The sequence below is a fragment of the Passer domesticus genome, chromosome 6, assembly GCF_036417665.1.
Source record: "Passer domesticus isolate bPasDom1 chromosome 6, bPasDom1.hap1, whole genome shotgun sequence".
NCBI lineage: Eukaryota > Metazoa > Chordata > Aves > Passeriformes > Passeridae > Passer > Passer domesticus.
In genome coordinates, this window is record NC_087479.1 from 56,470,753 (window position 1) to 56,496,343 (window position 25,591).

Sequence of the window (25,591 nt, forward strand, 5' to 3'; positions counted from 1 at the left end):
AATATCTTTCTAAGTCATGCCCACTGGCCATTGTCTAAACCAGTGAATAATGTAATAGTGAATAATATAATAATGAACAACATAATCCTTTACAGAGATTTGCAGAGAAAGAGTTTTTTAATCCTTATGAACCAACATTTTCACAAAAGATGTCTTTATTCCACCTGTCTACCAATAGTTAGAAAGTGGGAATATGTCAGCTGCTTTACTCTTCTGGCAAATACAGGAGGATTCGACCCACTTATTTACAGACTGAACAGGCCAAACCCTTTCATGCTGCAACACTGACCCTTAGCACAGATCCTGAGAATGAGCAGCCCATTACAACATGCACAAGTGACCTTCCAGAGCATTAATGACTTTGTGGTGCACGTTCTTCCCTTGCAACAGCACGTGGCATAAATATTTCTAAACACCAGAATTATTTGTTTAAGCAAATCCCGTTAAATGGGCTCTGTTTGCTAACAAGAAACTGCAGTTGCACTGTGTTACAAGGTTTAAAGTTTTGAAAAACTGAATGGAACTCTCACATCACAGTGTTATACAAGCCATAAAATAAAATTAATTGTTAAATAAATTTCAGGATATAACAAATCTTCCTATGAAACCTAAGAGTTAACAATATCTTCCTGTATTTGCCTACAGACAAATAATTAATAATTGAATTTACATGAGTCAGCAGTATACAACAAGAAGGTGATATTTTCAAATTAAATTCTTCCACATGTGTACAGGATATGTGTTTTGAAATACCATATACTATATAAAACGGATCACTTGATTTCAGTCCACTGTACCATAAAGATTCAGAGAGTTTTTCTTTTCAAATAGGAGCTCTCCAAGTATTGTTTCACCTCAAGTTATTATAATTTAAAAATACTCTCCCAAAACTTTAGCTACATTGTACTGTCATGATTTTAAACACGTATATTTATTCAAAATTGTTTGAAAGAATGTAATACATTTTTGACAGGCAGTCTTTTACAATATTGAAATCAAATCCTTGATTTCATCAAACCCTTCATATTCTGCGCCTTATTCCTGGAAGGCTCATGCCAAAATGATTTAGTTTGATTTTCTTTAACAATGGTAGGTTGGCTTGACAGCATCTGACAAAACAATTCAGTGAAGTACACCATACCAGGTAAAGAGAACCTGAACTGGCTACTAGGTGAAATAATGCAAAATGGAGCTTGGTATTATGACAGAATTAGTTTTGCAGGAGAACCTTTTTTTTTTCTTTTTTTCTTTTTGTTTTTTTCAGTATTATTAACTTTAGATTAAGAAAATGTTACAGTATTATAATTATTGTCTTTTGAACTATTTCTAAATAACCCAGTGGTGAATATAATGGGGGAAATGGACAGGAAAAATCAATGCAAAAAGCCTGGTTTTGCTGGTATGAATTCCAGCTGAATTTTATTCCAGTTTTTTGCCTCTCTCTGTTGGAAATTTTAGTTTTATTTGCAGAGTTCCCTGCACTGGAGCCCCCCAGCTGGAGAGGAACATCCAGCACAGAGCTTGCCAGGTATGATGCAGCTGCTCAAGGTATCCCATGCAAGCCCCAAGGGGGGCTGTGTTCTCAAACACATGGGGGTGAGACAGTTGAAGAAACACCCTTCGTGTAACACTTCAGGAAAGTTCTGTCTCATCCCTGAACCAGGAGAACCAGGGAATTTCCATCCCTGCCACAGGTCCTGGGCAGCCAGGCAGTCACAAGTGCTGGCTTGGTAAAAGAAGGTTTATTTTGATATCATAAGGCCCTAAGTGAGGGTCAAGTCTTGTCTCATTGTCTGTTTTGACAATCTCAAAATGCAGAGCTGTTTTTAATAAATATCAAGGCATATAGATCAGTATGGCAACATGTATGTTGTAGCATATGTTAGCTTATTTTCCTTATTTTACTGAATGCTTGCTCTAGAACAGCCAGTTCACCTAAATTTATAATTAACCATATAATTAAGCCTTTTGTCAGCTCCCAGGTTCACTTATTCCTTTTGTTAACAGTGGCCAAAAAGAGTTCATTAATTCAACTGCATTTATTTACAAATTTACTCAACTTTAGAAACATCTGAGGAATATAATCAAGGTTATATTGTCTTCAACCATTAATGAACACTGCCTCAAATTCTCTTGGGAGAAGCTAAAAGAAGTGATGCTCTCATTGCCATTTTCTAGTTCTCACTTCAATTGAGAGGTTAGTAGGGCATGGATTTTAAATATATACTGATTTAATATATACTGTATTTCAAATACATGCTGATCCCATACGTGCTGCTGACAGGGCTGACTTGTTCCTTCAGAAGAAAGAGCCTAAGCCACTGTTTCTATACCTGCTCCAGATAAAAAATGACTCAGAGAATATCTGCAGGAGCACAGTTCTGGCACTCAGTGATGCTGCCAGCTCCTGAGCCCCTTAGGACCAGATCTGTGCTGTGGTTTTACTGAAGCACTGCAGACACCAGCTCTGACTTGTCCCACCCACCTGTTTTGGTAAATAACCCCTGACAGTGGCCACTTGCACCTCCCTTTTGCAAATAAGAAGTTTACCACAGTGTAGTGTTTAAGACAAGCAGTGTTGGACACACAACAGACACAAGGAATACCTGGAGTTGTAATTATTTCTTATTTTGGCAATCATTAATTTTCTCACAGTCTTTTACTGCCAGATGAAGACAGGACATTATTTGAATGCTTTTGGAATCATATGTTTATTTTTAATTCTGTATAGGCTCAGTTGCTATAGGTTTTGGTGGTTATGCTTCCTTCCAAAGACAGAAGCTTTTACTCTGGCAATTACCATGGGGAAAATCAAATACAGAGTGCTCCACAGTGCCATACTGCATCTGCCCTGGTCTGAGAAACCAGCCACAGCACTCCTCTCATTTCTTCCCCTCCTGTTAGGAAACACTTCTCAGAAAGAAACTTCTGAACTTGTACATTAAGCTCTGGAACTTGTTTTTTGCTGTGTGGCAATTCTTTAAATAGTATATGACATTTGGCTCCAAACTGAGCCAGCTTCTAAAGATTTTTATTGTGGGCTGCACAGGTGGTGTAGCCAATTAAAAGAAAATACTGGCTGCTGTGACTTGTGTTTTGATAAAAAAAATGTATTTGCACAACAACTATTTATTAGACAAACTATAATATAAAAACTTCCAGGAAAAAAGTTTTGTCTTTATACTTCTAATAATTGACAGTAACTCGAAGACTTTTAAATTAAGCAAAACTAGGGAATTAAAAAAACACCCTCACAAGCTTTCCTATTTGCACGCGTTTATCTGAATGTACTGGGAGTTTTAATTTTAAAGAGATAATTTCAGAGGTCTGTGTTGTCCAGACAATAACAAAGGGAGTTAATCAAATATGAATCTTCTCCAACTGTCTTGTCAAACCAGGTAATGATGTCCTGCCAGCCAAACTCAGAGGGAACATGTGAAACAAATACAAAAGTAAACAGGCCCTAAGCTGCCCAAGGGAAAGTCAGCAAGATGGCAATTTCAATCATTTGGAATAATACTAAAGCAGCCTTAGGCTTTTCTCAGAATGGAAACATGTCACTGTTACTGCAATATTTGAACAAATCAGACTGCAAAAGAAAGGAACACTTATGTAATCACAGCCATGGAACAGTGCTTTACTCGATGGTGAGGTGGAAAATAATTAAGGGAAAATGTCCTTTTGGCAAGTAATTAAACATCTACCTAAATAAGAAAGATAAACAATGTTTCTGTAGAAATTTGGAGCAGCGAAAAAAACAAATTTAAGCAGAGATTCCTTAAGTCTTGACACAGGAGGCTTTGGAACAACAAATATAACGTTCTGTCAAAACTATGAACGTAATGGTCCTACAAAATTTCTCAAATGTTGATAAAAGTTACATTCAGAGCTACAAAGCAAGCAAAAAAGAGCACTTCAAGAACAACTCTGCTGAGCGGCCGCATTAAGACGAGCGGGTTGTCATATCATTTAACTGAGAAATCAAAAAATATTTCAAATATTTGGGGAACTTACCTAATCAGTAAACGTTCAGTATGTGTCTAGTCATGTAGCCATCTTTTAGTCAATCATCAGAAAATCAAAGGCAAATTGGCATGACTCAACCCAAACTTTAATACCGCATGATTGTGTCGTGTAAGCTTGTTTTGTGCGAGGGCTGCTGTGGTTTTAGCAGAGAGATTAACGACCGGACCTAAGCTGGCCTCCAAACCTTGCCCTGCTGATGCCTCAAGCCCTTTGAAGTCTGACCATCATACCTGGCAAAACAACAGTGGGAACTAGGCTGGTGTCAGATCTAATCAAGTTTCCTGCCTCAGCATAGCTAACTATGGGGTACACTAATTGGCCCAATTGCGGATTATACCTTTTGCTACAGATTCGAGACAATAATTTAGTCAAATGATGGTTTTTATCTCCTTCTAATTAAGATTCCAAAGTGGGAAGAAATAGGATTAGACAGGCTAACTTCAAAATTGTGTCCTTTAAAGTGCCATGCACATAAGATGGATCTCTGATAATGCTGCATATAGGAGAATATTGCTGGTAACTAACGTGTGAAGATTTGGGAAAGCTTGAAATAGCTACTGCACCTTTTAGATAAACATGGAAGTTTTCCTGGAAAGGTTCCTCTTCATAATTTATAAATGGACAATGAGCACTCATGAATATTCATGAAAAAAAACATTTCTATCCCGAATTTAAAAAAAAAAATCTCTTTGGAAAACATTTCAGTCAATGTTATTTTGAGGAAGAAGACATGAGGAAAACTGAAACAGTTAAAAGATTCCAGAGGCTATAAGGAGGTGGAGTTCCACCCACAAAACTGCTATATAATAAAACAGATTTGACATTCAAGGTCTTCCACCTATGAGGGCCAAACTATAAGGAGTTATTTAACTGGTGAGCAATCCAGAGATGAGAAAATCCATGTCCCATGCTCTTGTTTTCAACGCTAAAAAAAACAACGGTCTAGTGATGAAAATCCTTTTGGAAGAAATTTCACCATAATTCACAGGTTCTGTGTTTCTAGCTTTTCTTATGCAATTTGATTTTAAAGCAGCATTTCAAGTCGAGGTCAACATTTTTATCCTAAATTGTGTATATAAGTACGTAGAACCTTTCCAAAAACTCTAAGGTACTCAATATGCATTTTAATTTCATATTTAAGCTACATACTGAAGTCCTAACTCACTGCACTCTGTAAAGGCATACACAGTGCTTGCAATGCACACTGCTGAGCTGCTTTTGGCTTCTGCCCCCAGAACCAGCGCTGACTGACTGCTGACACATCACATTCTAATTGCAGAAACCCATTTTAGAAAACCTTATTCACATCTTTTCCTAATTCAGTTTTCCCTTGCTCCCATTTTCTTACTGCCCTTCTTGCTCCAGCCAGCCTCTCTGTAGTCTGCTTTCCCTAACAGTATGAGGAAGAAAAACATATGTATTATAGATTAGTGAAACATGTACAGGAAGATCACAGTAGGACAGTGATCTAACACGTTCAAAAAGGGATAGTTTGTGTCAGTTCAGCTTACAGAAAGCATATCTCTAACAAAACCTGAAGTTATTCAAAAGGGGCTGCAGCTGAGCAGCGAAGGCAGAAATTATACAAGTGGGTCATCTACGCATGTCTGAGGCAACAGGTTGTTTCAAGAGTTGCACTTCACTCCTGTTTCCAGTGTCCCATGGCTAATTCAATTCTTTTTACAGAGCCTCCTGCTAAGAGTTTTCTTTCCTTGCAAATTACATTACAGATTAGAATCTCAAATGCGTCTGGAAGAGAAAATTGTATTCTGAGACCGGGCTCAGGGACAAGAAACCACCCAAACATCCCAATTCACAGCTATAATAAATGAGCATTTACTATGCTGTGAAATGAGGGTGCATGCTTCTCTACACCTCTGAAAGAGATAGAAATCTGTGTTTTAAAACCAAAAAGAGACTACCAAGGGTTTTGTTTCTACTGTACCGCTCAAAAGCAGTTGTTCAAATGCTTTAACACCTCACCATGCCTGGTTTCACTCGCTGCATTCTCTGGAAAGTGACAAACCTTATAAAGGAATTGTCTTGGGGAAGAAAGCCCTCCTCCGTGTGTTTGCCTTTAAGTGGCTTCTGAAGAGGATACCTCTAGTTGAGAAACTTCTAGCACTCACGCAGAGATGACCTGCATGAAGAACTGGCTGCCTGATTAACTATTAACTACTCTCAATAGGATTAGATAATTAAAGACATTGATGACCATTAATTAGGAGGAGGGCACCTTAATTTGTCACTTGATAGGGCCCTTTCAATGATTTATAGGTTAGGGCTACTTGCAATTGTGAAGGGGAGGGGGCAGTGAAGAGAGAGAACCCTTAAGTTACCTTATCAAGTGGCCAGCTAAAAAGGGCAGAGGGTCAAATAAGGGCCAAAGTGGTCACTTAAGGGTGAAGTCCCAAACACCAAAGCAGTGCCAAGCCACATTGACCAGCATTTGGTGATGGAGTAAAAAATATGCTAATTTATTGGTGGCAATTCTCTCTTTTTATGGTTTCAAGCAGTTAAGACAAGTGGCCTGCTTAAGAGCTTTTCATTTGAAAAGAGATTAAACAAAATGGTTTGTCAGGGATGCTTGGCTGTTTTATGTCTTTGTTAAAAAAAAAAAATTGCCCAGACTGTACTGATGCCTATTGCATCACCCTGAAAGCCATCTTCCATCTCTAAGCATTACTTGGTTAATAAATACATCAGCTCTAATTGCTTAATAGTGCTATGTTCATTTGCTCTTTAGCAAGATTAAAATGAAATACATCTTTTGTATAACTGCCTTCTATCAGGACTGTCTGCATAAAGGTCACAGAAAAAAGTTTAAATTTAGTAGGAAATTTACTTAAGGACATTAGTGTAAATGATACTGTGTTTAAAATGACATAAAAGAGCGAAAGGTGATTTCAGTAATGCAAAGAAAATGGTTTCTGAATACTGATAAGGACACTTATCCCCCATACCACACACAATTTTAGGCAACATTATACATTAAAATCCCTCTACTGGGGTAATAACATGTAGCTACTTTCCCACCCACTAACACAAGTAAGAGCAAGTCATTAACATTTAATTAAATATGCTCCTGACATCCTTAGAAACATGTCATGCTTTGTTATTGAAGGTTGTGGCCTACTTTCTATGTACATTTTAAACCAAAATAAAGTATTTATAGCAGACCGATTGAGTGCAGCAAACGAGACATTTTTAATTAGAAGGCATATTACAGTATTTTACAAACCCCTTCCGAACAGCAAAGCCAGAACGAAATGAATTGACATCATCTGATGCATATTTTATGTATTTCAACAAAACGAAAGAGAAGAGATGGGATTAGCTCCACCTTTTGGGTTCTAAACAGTGAAACAACGTTTTCTCTTACCTCGATGGTGAACTGCTTCCTTTTTAATCTAAAAGCAAGGTCCTTCGTGTCTGACACATCACAGATCAAGCTATTAAGCCGAGGAATCTGATGTACATGAACCAAACCTTGTGGAAAGAAAGAGTAAAGGAGGGGGGAAAAAAATAATTTAAGGAAACGCTGTCATCCAGATGCATAAATTAGAGTCTTACAGCAGAATTCTGTATATTTACACACACTCATCCTCCCCTTTTTAAACTGGAGCTTACTACCAGGAGCAATGAAGCAAACGGCGCGATTATGCTCAAGTAATCAAGCAGAATAAGATAAACACAAATCCTTGTGCGAGGAAAACTAATTGCACTTGGGTACAGGAGTACAGATGTAAAGAGCCATCTTAATACTTGTCAAAACTACAGCCGGTTTGTGTGTGATTTCCCCTTGTATTTACAGTAAGCAAATGTGGCTATCACCTTGCACGCTGCCCACGGCACCACGGAGTGATCTTTATTTTATTAAATGCACCAGTAAGCAGCCAGCAAAACAAGGCTTATGGGTTACTGATAACCACTGAAGCTCTAATGAGAACTCCTTCCTTCCGTGCCTTGAAAAAAAAATTTCTGGGGAATCCCGGTTCAGGTGACGCTTTTTAATAATTTTTAACCCCCGTGCCACCCCAGAAGAAAGAAATTTTCCTCCTGCAGGAGGTTTCTGGAGCTGCTCAGATGTTTTTAACAGCACTAGGTGCACTGCAAGCTCTGTGTTCTGTCAGCTGCAACTCAGGCTGATTTTTTCTGACAAGGACGCTGGATGGTTTTTGTGCAGCCTAATATAGTCTCCGAACAACCTAAGGGTGATTTTCTACGTCTGATAACCAGGAAAATTCTACAGGGCTTCTCAATTACTGGCCTATATTTGCTATTCATAAAGCCAGCCTCTAAATGGAAATACTGAACATTTAGAAAAGAGTTGACTTCAAAACGGCAGCTGTGAGAAAATCCCAACATTAAACCCCTTTTTTAAAATAAGGCAAGTATTTTTTCAGGCATTTATTTTTTTCTTTTACAGGAAGTTTCCTAAAATTGAAATACTTTAAAAAGCAGAATTTTTATGGGCACTAATTACAAAAATTCTCAATAATATTACAGAAGTGTTATTACAGTTTTAAACCTCTATCCCTGCCAGTGAATTAGAAGATTTATTTGTCAGGTTTTGAGTACAAAATCTAATTGAGTACATATAGGAACAGCCGGTATTACACAGGGTTGCTTATATACAGTACCCTAGAAATTTTATTTAGGGGTCATCTATATAATTCTTTTGTTTCTTTGTGGCTTTTCAAATATTTAAATTTGCAGGCAGCTTAATAAAATTATTAAGGAGGACTCATTAAATAATGCAATAACGTAATCAAACTTCTCCAGAGTAATGTCAAAATCTGTCATCATCTGCAGCAAATAAATACCTTTAAATACATTCTTAGGCAAAAAGAATCCACGAAGTTATAGTCATTAGAAATACCTCTTTTCAGACTGTCAAATTAAGGTTGTGCAAATCTCAAAAGCTATGAATATTGGCACATAATTTGTATTAAACAGCACCAGAAAAGGCTTAGCGTACGGTTTTAGAGGAAACCAGGAAATAACTGCTAAAACACAAATTGTCCTAAAGATCTCCTCAGTAATGAAAAAAGGAGTATTAAATTGACAGAATTATGTTAGCATAAACAAAGGCCATATCACAATTATACAGTTGGAAAAATAATTAGGCAAATTATTCCAGCTTTTGTTCACGGTTTCTTTTTCATTCACCTTTTTTTTCAGATAATGCAATGTGCACTACTTTCACAGTCAGAAAGATTTTTTTCTGATTTATTAATTACAGCTTGCATACACACAGTGGTGTTTCAACACCGTCTTTGCTTTTTTTCAGCATACTCCATACATTCTGCTGGGGAAAACTGCCACTGTCATGTGTTTACAGCAGATTTCAGATAAGCAGTTTACTTTCAGCTAAAGGTTTCCATAGAACTACAGTAATATCACAATAATTAAAGCTGTAATTTATGCACAGTCTGAGCACTGCTCTGGATTAGCTAAAACTGTTATTGGCTGCTTTGGCTGTGCACAACTTCTAATATGATTTTTAAAATTTAAATAGTTCTGCCGCAACAGCTGATAAAAATCCTTGGGAAACAAAATGCAAGATTAAGCAGCATTACCCATTTTGAAGATAAAACACTTGAAAGGCTACATGACTTTTTACCAAAATCAGTTTCATATTTTACGTGCCCGCATTCATTTCCTTAAAAGTGCAAGCGCTGTAACCTACAGCTGCCAAAACAGAACATTATTTTTCAGACAAAGTCTACCCAGCACATAATTCAGCAGTTTATTCACCTTACTAACTAAAAGACATGTTTTCCCGTGTTCTCAATTTACAGCTTGGCAGATCAGAAAGTATTGATTTCATGACAAGTTCAGCTCGCTGGTCAGATGATTGCCAAGCCTCCCCTGCATGTGAATTCCCCAAAGGCTGCCTGGTGAGATGTACATCTGATTGAGCCATGCCTCAGTAATGCAGCTTGACAACATGCAAGGAGTTGCCATGTTTCCTTTGCAGCCTTAATGCACTTCTGCTGAAAATTTCCCTAACTCAAGGCTGCTTAGGCAAGGGGAAACATTTAAGAGGTATAATTCCAAAATGAAATCAAACGCTGCTTTAGAGCAGATACCCAATTGGAGGGTGAGCTGCTAAGCGCCCTAGAAACACCCAGGGCAGACTTTTTGCCTTGCTGAAGATGGAACTCACCGTGGTAATCCTTGTACAATGGATTGGTTTCTCTCTCAGAGCCAATAAATGATTCAAGACCAACCACCATATCTGACAAGTTTGTTACACGTTCCATAATTGCTTTATTCTGTAAGACATGGAAACAAAATACACATCTTACGTGATGAAAAAGGTAATTAATGTGCATCGAGCAAGCCTTGGTCTTCTCAGTGACAAACTGGGGGGGGGAAAATAGGTCATCAATACTTGGAAATTATGTTAGAAGGCTTTTTTTCTTAAAAAAAAAAAACAAAAAAACTTCAAGTATGTGTCTAAAGAAAACAAATATTTGACAAGGATAAAGCATGAAAGGGCTAACTTAGCACTAAATTAACATTTCCCTAAATCTTCCTAACAAGCATTTGCTCACATCAGCAATATTTACAAGCCATGTGTTAGGCTTATCTCTCATTGATTTCTGCTGTGAGTCTGATGCCCGTTTTTGTTTGGGTTCTGAAAACCTTGGTTTTTAATACACTTAGACATATCATCTCTAATATTTTGAGCAAGCAGAACCCACATAATTATTCATTTTGGCTATCAGTGGAACATGGAAAACTCAGTGCTAATTTCTTCGCATTTTTCCCCCTAAAAGTTTCTCTCTGCACAACATATGGCTCTAAAGCTTCAAGCAGCATTACCATTTCTCAATACATTTGTGATTTTTAAGTGCTGCCTTATGTCTTGTTCTACAATGTACTGCAAAGTGCCTTAAATAATCTGTTCTCCATGTGGTTTTCTTTACTCAATTTTATATAGCAGAAAGAGACATTCAAAGGTCACAACACAGATCTTCGGAGGTAAGTCATAAAAAATGTTCTCAAATGCTTTGATGATGTCAGCATTTAATGAGGGGAAAAAAAAAAGAAACATTTCTGTGGTAAAAATCAAAATATTTCTTGAAGATAAGAAATAGTTGTCTTAAAGGTACCTGGTCAGCTGGGATAATACTCTTGTTCTTGGTGGTTGTAGGTGCTACATTTATCAAACCTTCAGGGGTATCAAGACTAATCACCTCAAAATACCCATTACAATTATAAGGAATTAACTCTGCAGCTCCAGGTTATAGTTTTGTATTTTTTATTAAGTTTAGAGTATTTTGTACATTTTGCACTTCTTTCATAAACTATATGACTTCTGCTTATTCTGAAAGGTCAATTTAAATACTGGTAAACTATTACATAATAACAGTTTATCAATTAGGAGCAGAGGGACTAAAGCATCCCCAGATATGTTACAATAGTCCATGCATTGTACTGACATTCAGGTTTGCTAAAATGGTGATCAACCTCCCAACTACTTCCACATTTCAATAACCATTATTTTATAGCCACGGAGCAGACACCAAAGATGAAAATCTCTTGCTCCTGTCAAAGAATAAACTGAATTCTGTTTTCTGACCTCTACATGAAGTTGTGGTCTGTCTGGAACAGCCCAATCTGCTCAGGTTACCAGCCCTAAACCCACAGGTCCCATGGTACCTTCACACCCCCTCCCTTCCCCACCTTCTGGGCCAGATGGCATCAAATCCTGGGGAGGGGTCTCTTTCCAAAGCCTCTTGTGCACAGGCCAAGAGCATCCATCCCTGTGGAATCAGGGAGCTTCCATTTTACCCACAAACCTAACCATGGATAATGATAAAGTGGTGTCATCCTACAGAATTTCCTTTCTGAGGAATAACAGAAGTGATGTGAGGTAAAAGGACACTGCCCACCCACCAATCCCTACACCTTGCTATTGTATCTGCCCCTGAAATTGTAAAGCTGGCTTGCAAATCATTTCCTCTTCTAGGAAGAGAGAGACAATGTATTACATGTTAATGGAATCTTTATTTCATGGGGGCAATCACATAAAGATGGTAAAAATCTAAATCTAAAGTAGTCAGTGACCTCTGTAATCCCACAGACCAGAAAATGTCATCTTTTGTCAGTTCTGCAGGAGGCTGCTGAATTCTATTTGTGTAAGTAAGAAACACAGAACTTTTATATAAATAACTAAAAACTGATGATTCCTGGAAAGAAAGCTAAACTCCTGATACAGAAAAAATATCCAATCCTTTGGAAAAAAAAACATTTGCTGTCTGTTGATGTTTTTGCTCGCCAGTTTTGATAACAATGGGCTACAAAAACCATGGAAAGAATGGTGCTCAACCATCAGCAACATATCCCCATCACTGACAGCCCTGCAAATCATAAGAATAGCATCCTCCTATTTGGTTTTAGTTCAAAATTAAGATTCAAGTGAGGGACAGCACCTCAATATCTGCCTAATATGTTGGGTTTCAGCTCCTCCTCCAAAAGGGTTTGTTTTCATAACTGGTGCTCTCTTTGCCCACGCTGATTTTGTTTTTGCTTTTGAGGTGTGTCAAAATATTCCCCTGGCTTAATGCAGTGTATCTCGGGAAATATTTTGCACAGTGAATGGGCACACCAAACAGACATTTGCTTATGTGGCATTGTTGCCATAGATCTGTATCTATCATGTATTTTGCAGTTTGCAGTGCTCAGCACATTAATGCCCAATCAAAGCTGACGTCAGCACACAGATAGTTGTGATGTATGGCACACTGACATAAACACACAAATCATGTTGCCCCATCTGGGCTGGAAAATTTAACAGAGCTCCAGATCTTCCTCCAGCCCCATACAAATATACCTCCTGCTTCTGGCATAAACTTGGCAGCTCTGGAGGGGAGCCAGGACATGGTTAGGAGGGAAGCCAGGAATGGTGAGATTCAGGGAAAGAGTTTGTTGGCAGCTAGAAGAGGTATTGTTTTAAATTATATTAAAAATGAAGAAAACCAAAACCAAACAACCCAAAAAACCAGTCTTGGAAAGTTTTCAGTCTTGCTAGATGTGCTGCAGTTTTTCTAAATTAGTTAGTTCAGCCAAAATATAATTATTCTAACAACATGGTAGCAGTCCTGTTGTGCAGGCTGGGCTGGGCATCCATTCTTATCTTACTTTGTGCTACTGTTTGAGACAGACATTTTCTTTTAAGTGCAAACTCGCAATATTTGGGTTCAACCAAAGTGTACTTTCAAAACATGTCAAGAAAATCCACGTAGAGAGCTGGCTCTGGAAATGGGAGCTGCACACATGTTTAGGCAGCTTTGGGGAAGGGCAATTATGGAAAAAGATTGCTTTGTCTTACTAATTTATTTTCAGAAGGTACATAGCTTTCAGTAATTTGTGCACGTTTAAAAATATTTATTTACAAGAAAAGCTGTTTAAAATGTATTGTGTTCTGTGTTTGAGTACAAAGCATGGCACTCCAACAACACAAATTCATGCACAGCCTGTATGCTCAAACTTACACACTGAAATTAATATTGTGTGTTTCTACGGGATTGAGTTCCTAATGCACCACAATTTTATCATTACTACTATTAATCAAATCAATCTTGGTTCATCTGGATTCCATATTAGGGAAAAAATCTGTCTTTTCTACTCTGATTTCCTGTCAAAATTTTTCTAACACCCAAAATCCGTCCTCTCCTTTTGTCAATTTCTAAAAAATTAAAAACCTCACAACATTTCTGTAATGAAAATATTTAAATCTCAGTCCTTGCACTGCGCAAGTAAAGTCAGAGAATGGAAATTTTTCTTAGGATAGCCTCAACTCTTGTAGATAGTACATTTAAACAAGCTCAAAATTTAAAAGGAAAATAAAGATCTACAATAAGATACAATTACCACCTATATAAATAGTTTAATTACATGGGCTTTTTGCATTTATTTGCCTTTTTATTCTGATTAGTACATTAAAATTATTTTAATATGGACTCACATACTGCATTGAAAATAAGGTCTTTTAAGAGCACATTTCAGAGAGACATTATGCCTATATTTTGTTAGAGGGCTACTTCTGTATCTTTACATTCTGGTAATATAATCCTCTCACTGGTTTTATTTTAAACCATTTAATTAAGAATTAATACATTGAATCCTAGTTAAATTTCACCACCTAAAACACTACTTGCAAAGATTGTTTGTACTGGGACAAAACCCAGTTTAAGTATTTTGTATGGCAGCAAAGTATCCAAGGAGGAATTCAGACACTCCGCCCAAGCCCAGGTAAAATTTTAATTGCAGGCAACAATCTCTGTTGTTACCAACAGGTGAATCCAGAAATCCTGACACTTCATTTGAAAGAAGGTCTCAATAATAAACACCAAGAAAGTTCATGCCAAATAATATGAATCTTATGAAATTAAAGCAAATTTTGGTGGGTGAAGTTTCAAGAAAAGCTAAAAAGTTGGTTTTTTGGTTGGTTTTTTTTTTTTTTTTTTAATCTATTACATTTTGTCATAAAGCTGAAGTAAGCTTAGCACCATAATGGTGACAGCCACACTGAACTAAAATGTAACAGTGGCTGGATTTTCAATAAATGAAATAATCCTTGATATTTTTGAGAGATTATCACACAACAATGTGGTAATGACTGCAAAATACATGAATATTTACCACTTGTCATTATTACTTCATCTCCAAAGGATTTTACACTGGAAATATAAATTATTAAGAAACATGGCTCAAATATTTATGACCATTTGTTAATAATTACAGCTCAAAAAAGTTTCACAATTACCCATACATCTTCTTTTGGTAAAAGAAGTTAGGCAACAGCCCCTTGTACTAGTTTTACAGAGAGATCCAGTTTGTGTACTTATTATGATTAACATTCACAAATAATAATATGATAATAGTAGGATTCAATGTATTAAGTATTATTATTATTCACAAATACCCAAAATAAATTACTAACAACTGCTCTGCCAAAAAGTGTTATTTGATAATTAATAAAAACTGTAAACTATAAAATTCTATATGTCTTCTAACTCCAAACTGATTAGGTGTGTTTGCACACAGTAAATTTCCTAACTGAATGTTGAATTTTGGATCTAAAATGAATGTACACTCATGCTACGGAAATATAAAATTACATTAACAAATTTTGGTGTGCAGAAATCTGTACCAATCTCACAAGAAAACAAATGTCATGTGTTTGCTGGAAGACTAAAGAAATAAACTGAGAGAATTTGCTACAAAGTACAGTGCCTTCAGTGATGAGAAATCCACACTTGGGGATTCTGACTGATTAGGAATCCTCTTTTGCCTTTAAAGAACCCTACTGACTATAATAAAACTTAGGTATAATATCCTGTATGGCTGAAACAAGAGAAACACTGATTTTGATTGATTTGTTTATAGGTAAAATAATATTATTATATAATATAGTAATTATCTATATATATATAAAATATACAATATATATACATGTTATATATAGTAATATATAATATATTAATTTTAATATATATTATATATCTCATATATATATAATATTAATATGTAATATTATAATAGCTAAATAACATAGCTAGTTGCATTAGCTAATTTAAAGCAGTAAAGAATATCTTTGAAAAATTTTGTACAAGTTGCAGAAGCAAAGAAAGGACAATGAGGCAATGAGATGAAACATACTCATAAAAATGGGAAGAGAGTAACAAAGCATCTGGTGGTCAATATGTTGCACAACAAATTAATTCCAGATTTTGGTTGTTCTCTTAAGGTTGCTTTTAATAACATTTACCTTGATAGTTATCTCTGCTGTGGGAACTCTGTATATTACCATAGAATGTCAGATGAAGGTGGATGACACTGTATACAGTTAATTTTGATATATTTTCAGGAAGAATAACGAGCCAAGAAATAAAAGCTAAATATTATACAATTAAACAAAAAAAACCCAACCCAACCCAACACCAAAAAACAAACTTTGGATCTTCACTGAAGATGGACTTAGGTATTTCTTGAGCTATGAAAGCATCTAAGGCCAGCAAACCCTGGCACCTTACAAAATCACAAATATGTCTATTCTGCCACTGAAGGGCAGACCTAAGGGCCACCAGTGAAATGAGAGCTCACTAAACACAGATAAATTAAGCAAGCCAGTAACAGTTGCTGATGCAGCCTAAAAAAAAAATAAATTGAAGCAAGTCTAGCAGTTTAAATCAAAAGTTCCATCTGTTGATCTCCAAGTGCTCCACAAAAGACAGGCAAGGGCTGCATTCTTTATTTACAAGTCAGTAGGGAGCACAAAGGTGCCTGTGAGCTGGCCAAAGCCAAAAGGCAGTCAAGAGTGAGCTGGGAGCCCAGCTCAGCCTTTCTTTGGTTCAGGAGGTGCTTTTGGGTAGCAGCAAAACATCATGAAGATGGTGTGGGAGTGGAAGCCTAGAATGCTGGGTGCTGCAAATCCTGTTATTATTAAAATACGTGGTTAAAATCTTATTATTATGAAATCTGGCTGAAAGAGGAGACAGAAGTGTTTAAGGGTGACACTTTTTGAGCTGAACCCTGTCCAGGGCTTCTCTCTTCTCTTTCCTCTGCATTCTGTGACTGAAAGCACAGGCTGCAGGTGACTGTGAGTGGCTCTGGGGCATGGGGCTCTTGCACAAGTCCTGCTGCACTGAGGAGATGAAATAAATCTCATTGAGCCCTTCTTCCATGCAGGAAAGAAAGAAATCAGTACAAGAATGAAGAAATCAGTACAAGATGTGGGCTAAGATGAGCCCAGCACCTCCCCTCAATATTATCTGGTTTTCACTAATGAGATTGTCTCACTGTTATAAAAGCATAAAATTAGAAATCTATAGGTTATTTCTTGTCTTTAAACACTGAAAAAAAGGAGCTGATCATTTGAGCAGATTCCTCTAGAGAACTGAACACAGAAAATATGCCATGCTACAAGTTGGTCGTAGTGCAGTATAAAACAGAGATGCAAAAGCAGTCTGAAGAGTGAGTCATATGACAAAAGAGCCACAGCAAAACTGCCAAAATTACATATTTGAAACCAACTGGCATAACTAAAATCCTCTGACTCCATTGGGAGTCATTCATCACAAGAAAAAGGTTCTGGAGTTCCTTTTGTTGCCATTTTCCTGAAAAAAACATGTCATTGCAGTTTTCTTACCAATTTAGAAAGGCTGACAGTCATTGCAACTTCAATTCTTAAAACAGTGAATCTCATTTTATTCCCAGGTGACCAAAAAGAACCTGCACTATTACTTCAATGAATAGCACACAAGCATCAAAAGGAACACCTAACTGGTGCTGATAACCAAGTGGCAAGATTCTGAAATATAAAAACCACTTAAAAAACTAATCCCTTATCCAGCACAAAATTATAGGCTGTCATCAGGAGCAGGCTGGCAGAGCTGGGTCCAGATGGGAAACTGGCTGGGCAATAAGGAGAGGAAGGGTGGAAATGATGGGTGGGCTGGAAACGAAGGGGACCCAAGGCAAGACATGACTGCTCCCTCTGCTGGCAAGGGCCTCCCTGCTTTAATTTTTAACTAATGAGTAGGCATTTCTTTAATTATTTAGGATCCAGCCAATAAATAATGCAGAGTGCTCCTTCCTCAGTCTGTTGCTGTGTGCTTGCACATTTTTGAACTTATGGTGCCCTATTTCACTAGAATAATTTGCCACAGAATTAAGGCTCGGATGGATGTCTAATGGAGAGTTCCTGGCTTTATATTTTAATTCTTCGTAAAATGAAAAGCAAGATTAGGCTATTTAACCTTCAAAATATTATATTTTACAATGTATACTCGTTTAATATTTAATTTACCCATTTCATAATATTACCACAAATTGCTTGTCATGTCTTACTCTAACAAGGACCCCTTTATGCAGCAGTAAGATACTATAAAATTAAACTTTCTGCAATACAAACATACTAAATGACAGATGATACCAAAAATGTATCCTTCTTCCACGAGTAAAATCCACGACCAGTGAATTCAGTGACAATGTTCGTATTAAAACCGAATTAAAAGATGAAGATAAGCCATTCATGACTTGATGTGTGATAGAAATTAATAGCTGCAGTAAGAACATTTAGGAAAAAATCTGTTCGAAGATTTTGGCCTACAACCAGAAGCTCCCAGAACAGGAGGGATCAGCTTTTTTTGCCCACTGTTCTCATCTGAATCCTGGCTGCAAAGCTACTCCAGCTCCCAGCTTTCCAGAAGGCTCCATCCCAGGAATCCTCGCCTGCCATTTGGTTTGCTGATTTTAATCTCCCAGGACTTTCTTACAGTGGCTCCACTATGCTGAACTGGCACTTGCTCCTAGAAGTGAGTTATTATTAAACTTGTAGGTCAATTGTGGCACTAACAACTCTTTGGAAGCTTTCAGCCACGGTGTACAATTTGCTGGTCTAATTAAATATTAATTCTAAGTGTTACATTCTGTGGCTAAGAGCTTTTATTTTCCATCATCAGTCTGGAAGAGAAAGAGGTTACAAGGCTAATTTAATCTTTTTTTTTTTCCCCCTAGCATTAAAGCTTAACTACACAGGCACAAAAACATCATTAAAGATGCAGTATTCTTTTTTATTATGATTATATTCTAATTAATAGAGAATGTCTAAACAAAAAGAGGTAGAACTGGATCCCAAAATTTCAGGATTTTTAAACAACATCAAAAGTTTCCATCAAGATGTTCCTAAGCACACATTGCATAGAAGCTCAATATTTGGTTCTGTGAAAATCACTTAAGATGGAAATACATATGCAAGAATTTACACATAAAATAGTTTTACACAAATATTTTGTTCTTTGTTCTGATTCTGAAACAGAGCAGTTAAAACCTAGATTTAATACTAGTCACAGAGCTTTTTTTTTTCCCCTCAAGAACCTGAATTTAAGCAAAAAAAAAAAAAAAAAAAGCTTTGGAAAAAATATGCTACTTTGCATTTTCTAAAAGAATGACTTGCTTAAAGCAGTAACTCCTTTGCCCTGTATTATTTGAAGTCACTCTTTTAATCTTGACTTATCAGTGTCCAAATGGGCTCAATACATGAGCCTCCTCCCTTCTGCTTCCATAACAGTTGTGTCCATGTCTGGACACTGGGCATTATATTAACTGCTTAGTCCAGTAGCCAAAAGATTCCATATGCTTGAACAGATGACTATCTCCATACTGTGATGGGATATTATTTAACTGTTTAGCTCTAATGCTGTAGTTCAAAGATTTGGTTCTAACTCTTACCTGATTTTCACAGGCCAATTCTCAGTTTATGCGCATGAAATGTAAAATAAAATTGCTATGTTTTGTGCACTTCTCCAGTTTAACTTATGGATTTTGGGAAAGAGGTTTTTTATTAAAGAGAGATGGGGAGGATGTGTATATAGTGTCCTTCTAACAAGGAAAATTTATTAAAATGACAAGACCTTTTCAAGCATTCCACTTCAACAAACAGCGTGACTGTTCACCACAATATAGTTAATTTGGTTAACAGACTGCTAATATGTGGGGACAAAAACATGCTTCAGGTGTATATTGTATTTGTTTTTGAAATGGGTAGTTGTTACCAAATCAGAAGTGGTAGTGCTCAAACACAGCCTGTTGGCTACCGAAACCTGATTTTGTGAAACCACAAAAGACTTTTATTTCTTCTACAGCTTGATTAGCAAATACAGCAGCAATAAGAGAAATGAAAAATATACTGTTTCCCAAATTAAATTTTGAATAGGACACTTCCTTGAGCTTCCTACTCAGTCAGAATTTTAAAGATGCCTTTATGGATGTCTAAAAACCAAAAATACTCATACTCTAAAACTACGTGGATAACCCAAAATACCTGTCATAAACTTATGGTTCTTGACACTTATTTCTACAGCTGTTAAAATCTATGTCTCATATACAACAAAAACCAACATGCAACATTAAAAAGCATGTAAAAAAACAATACAGAAAAATATTAAGACAATTTCATTTTCATGGTTTGTATTTTGCAGAGAAATTTGAAAGCTGCCTTAATTATGAGATAAAACCCACATGCTGTTGGATCTCAAAACAAATCTTTGTGCAGCTACCTCATCAAATACATTTGGAGGTTATTCAGCACTTTACACCACTGAACTCTCAGAAGTGAGAGCTCTAAGGTAGGCAATCACTCTTAGTTCTTGTCATAGGAATAAAGATTTCAAACCGTGAGAAATTCACCAGCTATAGGAGTTCACATCTTATAATCCTATATTAGCAATGGATTCTTGACTTTGAGTTTAGCTGCTGAATTACCCAGTGTGAGCACAAAAGGCTTGGGATGTGCAGAGGTTTGTTTCTGAATTTTTCTACACTGAAACCTACAGTAACTTCTACACTTGGGTGAATTCAAAACATTAATATTGTAGGAAATTAATTTTTTAACCTACTGGATGAAATAATGAAAGTACCTTGCTAAACAGAACTTCAGACTCTGAGGACAGGCTCTGTAAGAAGACTTATTCATACTGACTTTTCATTAGTCAATTAATTTCCCTTGGTATGTGCTGACTAATATGGTTTTTAGTCCTTATCAGTAATATCAGTTTTGAGTTCAAAATAAAGGATGGCTTTAACAAGTGCTATGTGTTCCCCATTGAATACAATAATCCACTCAGAAAAATCTACTGCTACTTCAGTGATACAAAATTGGGAAGGACAGGAATAGAATAAAAAACACATTATTTAGTATTTTGAGGGGAAGATGTTCTTGGAATTACCAATGATTTCTAGTCATTAAAGAAAAAAATACAACGGGAAAATATTTTAAATTCTAATTCAGGACTTTTCCATTATAGTGCAGTAACATTAAAGTCCTTTCATTCACACAATTGCACAATAATTCTTTTTCTAAATTTAGGTATTTAAATGCATTGATTATCAAAACACAGAAAAAGAATTCTGACTTGCTTTTACAATATTCCTTAAACTTGGAAATTGTAACAACAAATGAAATGCCTCTTCAGTCTGCCCTCCTTGATCAATGCTAGATTTAAAAAATGGAAGTAATTTTCCCTTTTCAAATGTACCATATGATTTCTTAGGCACAATGCATTTTCAAGAAGCAGTAGGAAGACTTGAAAAATAACCTTCCATCAACTATTTAAATCACACTTGTAAGTAGCTCAATATTTATTACCTGACAGACAGTGTAAGATAAGAGGATGTTCAATCAGTAGAAAATATCAATCAAGTAAAACTTGTCACACACCACCTGAATAAAATTCATAACTGGATAAGTTTTTTGTGTCATTTTCTTGAAACCCTCTTCCAGAATAGTGTATTCTAATTTTTGTGGTTGAGAAAAGAGAATTTTCTTTTTTTCTTCATGCATTGTTTGCCATAGAAGTTTCATCAATAAAACTCCCAAAATCTGTGTAATTTAGTGGACTACAATTTTTTTTCCAGTTACTCTGGAAAAACTCCACACACAGACAGACTTTTTTTGCAAACTTGTGTCTTTTACCAAAACACAGCCTTACAGGACATCATGAACTGTCCCACCAGGCTGGATTAATGAGCATTATCTTTGGATAAATGCAATTCAAGTTATTAAATCTAAGACAATGAATTGCTGAAATAAGAGCCACACTGGTGCACGTGTATCACATAGAGAAAAACATCAAGAACAAAATCACTGTTTAATGCTCTGCAATCAGTGAAGAGTCAAACCAGACACGAGAATGGAGGGGAAGTGAACAAACAATAATAGCATTGCTGTACTATCTAAAAAGGTAAGGGACTGTTTAGAAACAGATTAAGGAGGCAGCAGGAGAAAAAACTACAAACCAGAATACAGGAAACATGAAATAGGGAGGATCATTTTAATGTCTCACCAGCCATAAAAAAAGGATAATATATGAAAGGTAAAGGCAAAATTAAACTTTCTGAAAAAGAAAGAAAGCAGGTAGAGTCAATTTGTGAACCCACTGTCACATTACAACCTGCAAAGTATTTGGCAAAATACAGAAAAGAAAACAATTTCAAAAACATACATATGTACACACACACACACACCACCCACACATATATATATGTGCATAATTCATATACTTCATATAAAAACCAGAATTAGTCTGGGCTGAAAAGACATTGCCCCAACCAAAAATCAGTACCACCTATTGTTTTATTTCGTCTTCACAGGAGTCACTAGTACTGGAGATTGACAGAGACAAGATCAGTTATGTCACTACCAAAAATCTACTTTTTCATAACAAAGAAGGCAAAGACAAAGCTATTTTTTGTATCTATCATCCAGACAAAACTTGGATTAAATGTGATTTTGAACTTACATGTCCTTCATAAAAATTACAATGTGAAGAATTTACTTGGAGGCCACCCAATTAATTTAGTCAGGCGCTGAACTACAGCCTGGGAAGCAGAGGAACTATTAAGAGTTGTACTAGAGTAGTTCAGGGAAAAAAATGGGGAATTTACTACATCTTCAGGAAAACTGTGAATTCCCTACATGTTCAGTGCACTGACTCGAGGATTCAACAGATAAAACACGTGCTAGAACTGGCTGATGAAATTAAACATATATACACTCGGAAAAAAATTTTTAAAATCCCTCTGTCTGACTGTGCAGGGAAGAAGAGATGTTTTGCTCACTTGGTGAGTGCAGCAGAGAGGAGAGGAGCTGGGCAGGGGCAAGGAGAGCAGCTGCTGTGAGCAGCAGCAGCTCCGCACATGTCGGGCTGTGCTCTCGCCCTGCCAGCATCCCCAATTAACGGTGCCAGGGAGGCTGCACACATCCCAGGGGCTCTCTGACAGGCTTCTCGGAGAGGGCAGCAAGCACACAGCACACAGCAGGGCTCTGGGAACTCGCTCATGTGGTCCAGGAGGGACCCTGAGGAGCTCTGCTGCTCCTAATGACAGCTCTCGGCACAGCGCGGTGTGTAAAGGGTAAACCCAGTTCCATCATCTCAAAAAAAATTAAATTCATGCCCTTGTTTGTTTAAGATGGCTAAGCACAGATTCTGCATGTTCTGTAAATTTCTTTTTTTTTAAACTGAGAATTTTCTAATTTTAATTTTTTAATTTTTCAAAATTAAAAACCCAGTTATTTAAAAGATAAGCTATAATTTCCATCCTAACTCCCTGGAATTTATAAACACAAACCAATAATCAACTTCTCGAGTAAGTTTGAATCAAACTTTAGTTTCCCCTCTTACAGACGCTTCTGTACTTCTCTAAAATAAAAACATACTTTTTATTGGCATGATATACAAAGAAGAGTACAATGGAAATACATCCCAATTATGGACAGGCAATTCCAGTGTGTAAGAAGTAGGATCATAGTTTCACATTCACAAATTATATTTCTTGCTTTAAATTTAACTGTCCCTCTTTCTGAAGGCAGACTGCCACCTAATATTTAAAAATAATAAGTAAGGAGATGGAGGTATGTACTGCAAGAGAATATTCACACACTTTTGACTTCAATGGTAAAACTAGAAAATAAATCTTCTTTATTTTTGAAGGATTAATTGCATTACTATTTAAATAAATAACATTTGCAGATATTCAAAAACCTTTAACAAAATGCAGTACATGTGAGTCATGTACCTACCTAAGCCAGGATTTAATCTATTGATAAACTCACCTACTATGAAAATATTTTCCATAATATGAGGCTTTATCCAGCACTTTTTTGCTGTAATCAAATCAAATACGTAAAATTATAGGCTCTCTGTTCATTGTGAATAATAATATTTCTGCTTTTGTAAGCTACAATACCACTCACAGAACAAAAGACTATCTACATTTTTCTTTTTGCTAAAAAAGTTTCTTTTCAGAAGATATATTTAAGTCTCTGTATATGATCAGGAACAATGCTGTTAATTGCTTCTAATTTTGCAGTTGGGAAAATGACTCCTGCCATAACTGGTTTGCTCCTTGTCCCAGTATAAGAGGATATTAGAATTATAGAGCAAATCTGTACCCTTAAAAACAAATATCACTATAATGAGCATTTTAGATAAAGACAGTAGAATGAAAAGCCTTGTATTGACACTCCAAAAAGCATTTTGAAAGCACTGGGAAAATGCAGAGAGAGGTTGTAAAAATAACTGAAAAAGAGATTATTATAGGTATTTGCTTTTCTACAGTTTCTGAAAGTTTGACAATTTTTAAAAAAAGGAGTAAGACCCACATTTGGCAAAACTGCTCCTAAAATTCATAATTGGGTAAGTTTTTTGTGTCATTCTCCTGAAACCCTCTCCCAGAATAATGTATTCCTATTTTTGGGACTGAGAAAAGAGACTTTTCTTTTTCCTTCATGCAGTGTTTGCCCTACAAGTTTCATCAATAAAACCCCCAAAATCTGTGTACTTTAGTGGATACTAAATAGTGTTCCTAAAATAATTTTCTACTTAGGTTTTTGTAGGTTCTGCAGCATGACTCTCCCACAAAAGCATAAAACATAAGATACAGTCATATTTAAAGTCATACTTTGGACAAAAAGACTTCTAAAAAGATGTCCAGAACTGCATTTAATTTTTTACCACGGGCTTTAAACTTTTGCTAAGTGATGTGTCAGCTTTGGAGGGCAGGCAGAGCAGCATTCCTACCTGGATGAGGTGAGCAGGCACTGTGACGATGCAGGCTGACAGGGATTTCCTGAGCAGCCCACGCAGAATATACAGGAATTTGGTCAGGCTCTGAGGATCTTCAGGGGCATCACTGCAGCAAACATCATCACCCCACAATATGGAACCCAGGCTCTGAATCCCTATCCTTAAAATATTCCTTCGTTTTTTCTGTTGGGAAAAAAAAAAAAAAAATCATTTTTTTTTTAAATGCTCGGAGGTATACAATTTCTAGAGTGCATATCCATAATTTTGTATTTTATGTAATCATAATAATTTCTGTTGATCTCATCAAAAATTGCAAATGAAATGTGATTTTTTCACTGCTTAGATATCATGGATAAGCAAGTACAAATGTAATAAATAAACACATGGAAATACTGAGAACTACTAATTTGTATTTTTTAACCAACTAAACATAAGTATATTCTGAAATAACATCTAGTAACACTAAGACATGTTACATCCTTTCTTCCCTCCATCACTGTCATAAAAATCATGTGGAAGAGTGTTTTCTCCCAGTTCTGAGACAGCCTGCTGGAGTAATCAAACACACCTTCTCCCTGGATTATCACCTTTCTGCCGTGTCACTTTCTTAACCTGACTATTCCACTGCTTGCTCCAGTTCCACTTTTTCTGCTCCTTCTGAGAGAACAAGGTCAGTGCTTTGCTCACCAACACAGGGGCCTGCCACTGCCTTAGAAGTCTCCCAGTATCCTTTATTTTCCTTTCAACTCCATCCCACTAAGTTGTAGCCACAGATTGTCCCTTAAGAACCCCACCTTGACATGAGAGTTTCTGCTTTAGGGACAGTGGCCAAGATATAGCTCCCTTTCAGAATGGACAGATGATGAAGTTAAAGTTTTAATTTGTTTATGCAAAAGAAAATACTATCTCTCATGATAATAACTCTCATTTCTGCTTATTTGATGTGACCTTTCCTGGTG

The 25,591-nt window shown here is 36.5% G+C and overlaps 1 protein-coding gene across 3 annotated transcripts in view; it reads right to left on the reverse strand.

Annotated features, from left to right (window-relative positions):
- ELP4 (elongator acetyltransferase complex subunit 4) overlaps positions 1-25,591 on the reverse strand; it is a 135,343-nt gene that overhangs the window by 66,352 nt on the left and 43,400 nt on the right. For all 3 annotated transcript variants that reach the window (XM_064426005.1, XM_064426004.1, XM_064426003.1), the window contains exons 7-9: positions 24,627-24,815; positions 10,199-10,307; positions 7,409-7,515 (exon numbers count right to left, since the gene is read on the reverse strand). In XM_064426005.1, the coding sequence (XP_064282075.1) occupies positions 7,409-7,515; positions 10,199-10,307; positions 24,627-24,815 (405 nt within the window). The remainder of the gene's footprint in view (positions 1-7,408; positions 7,516-10,198; positions 10,308-24,626; positions 24,816-25,591) is intronic.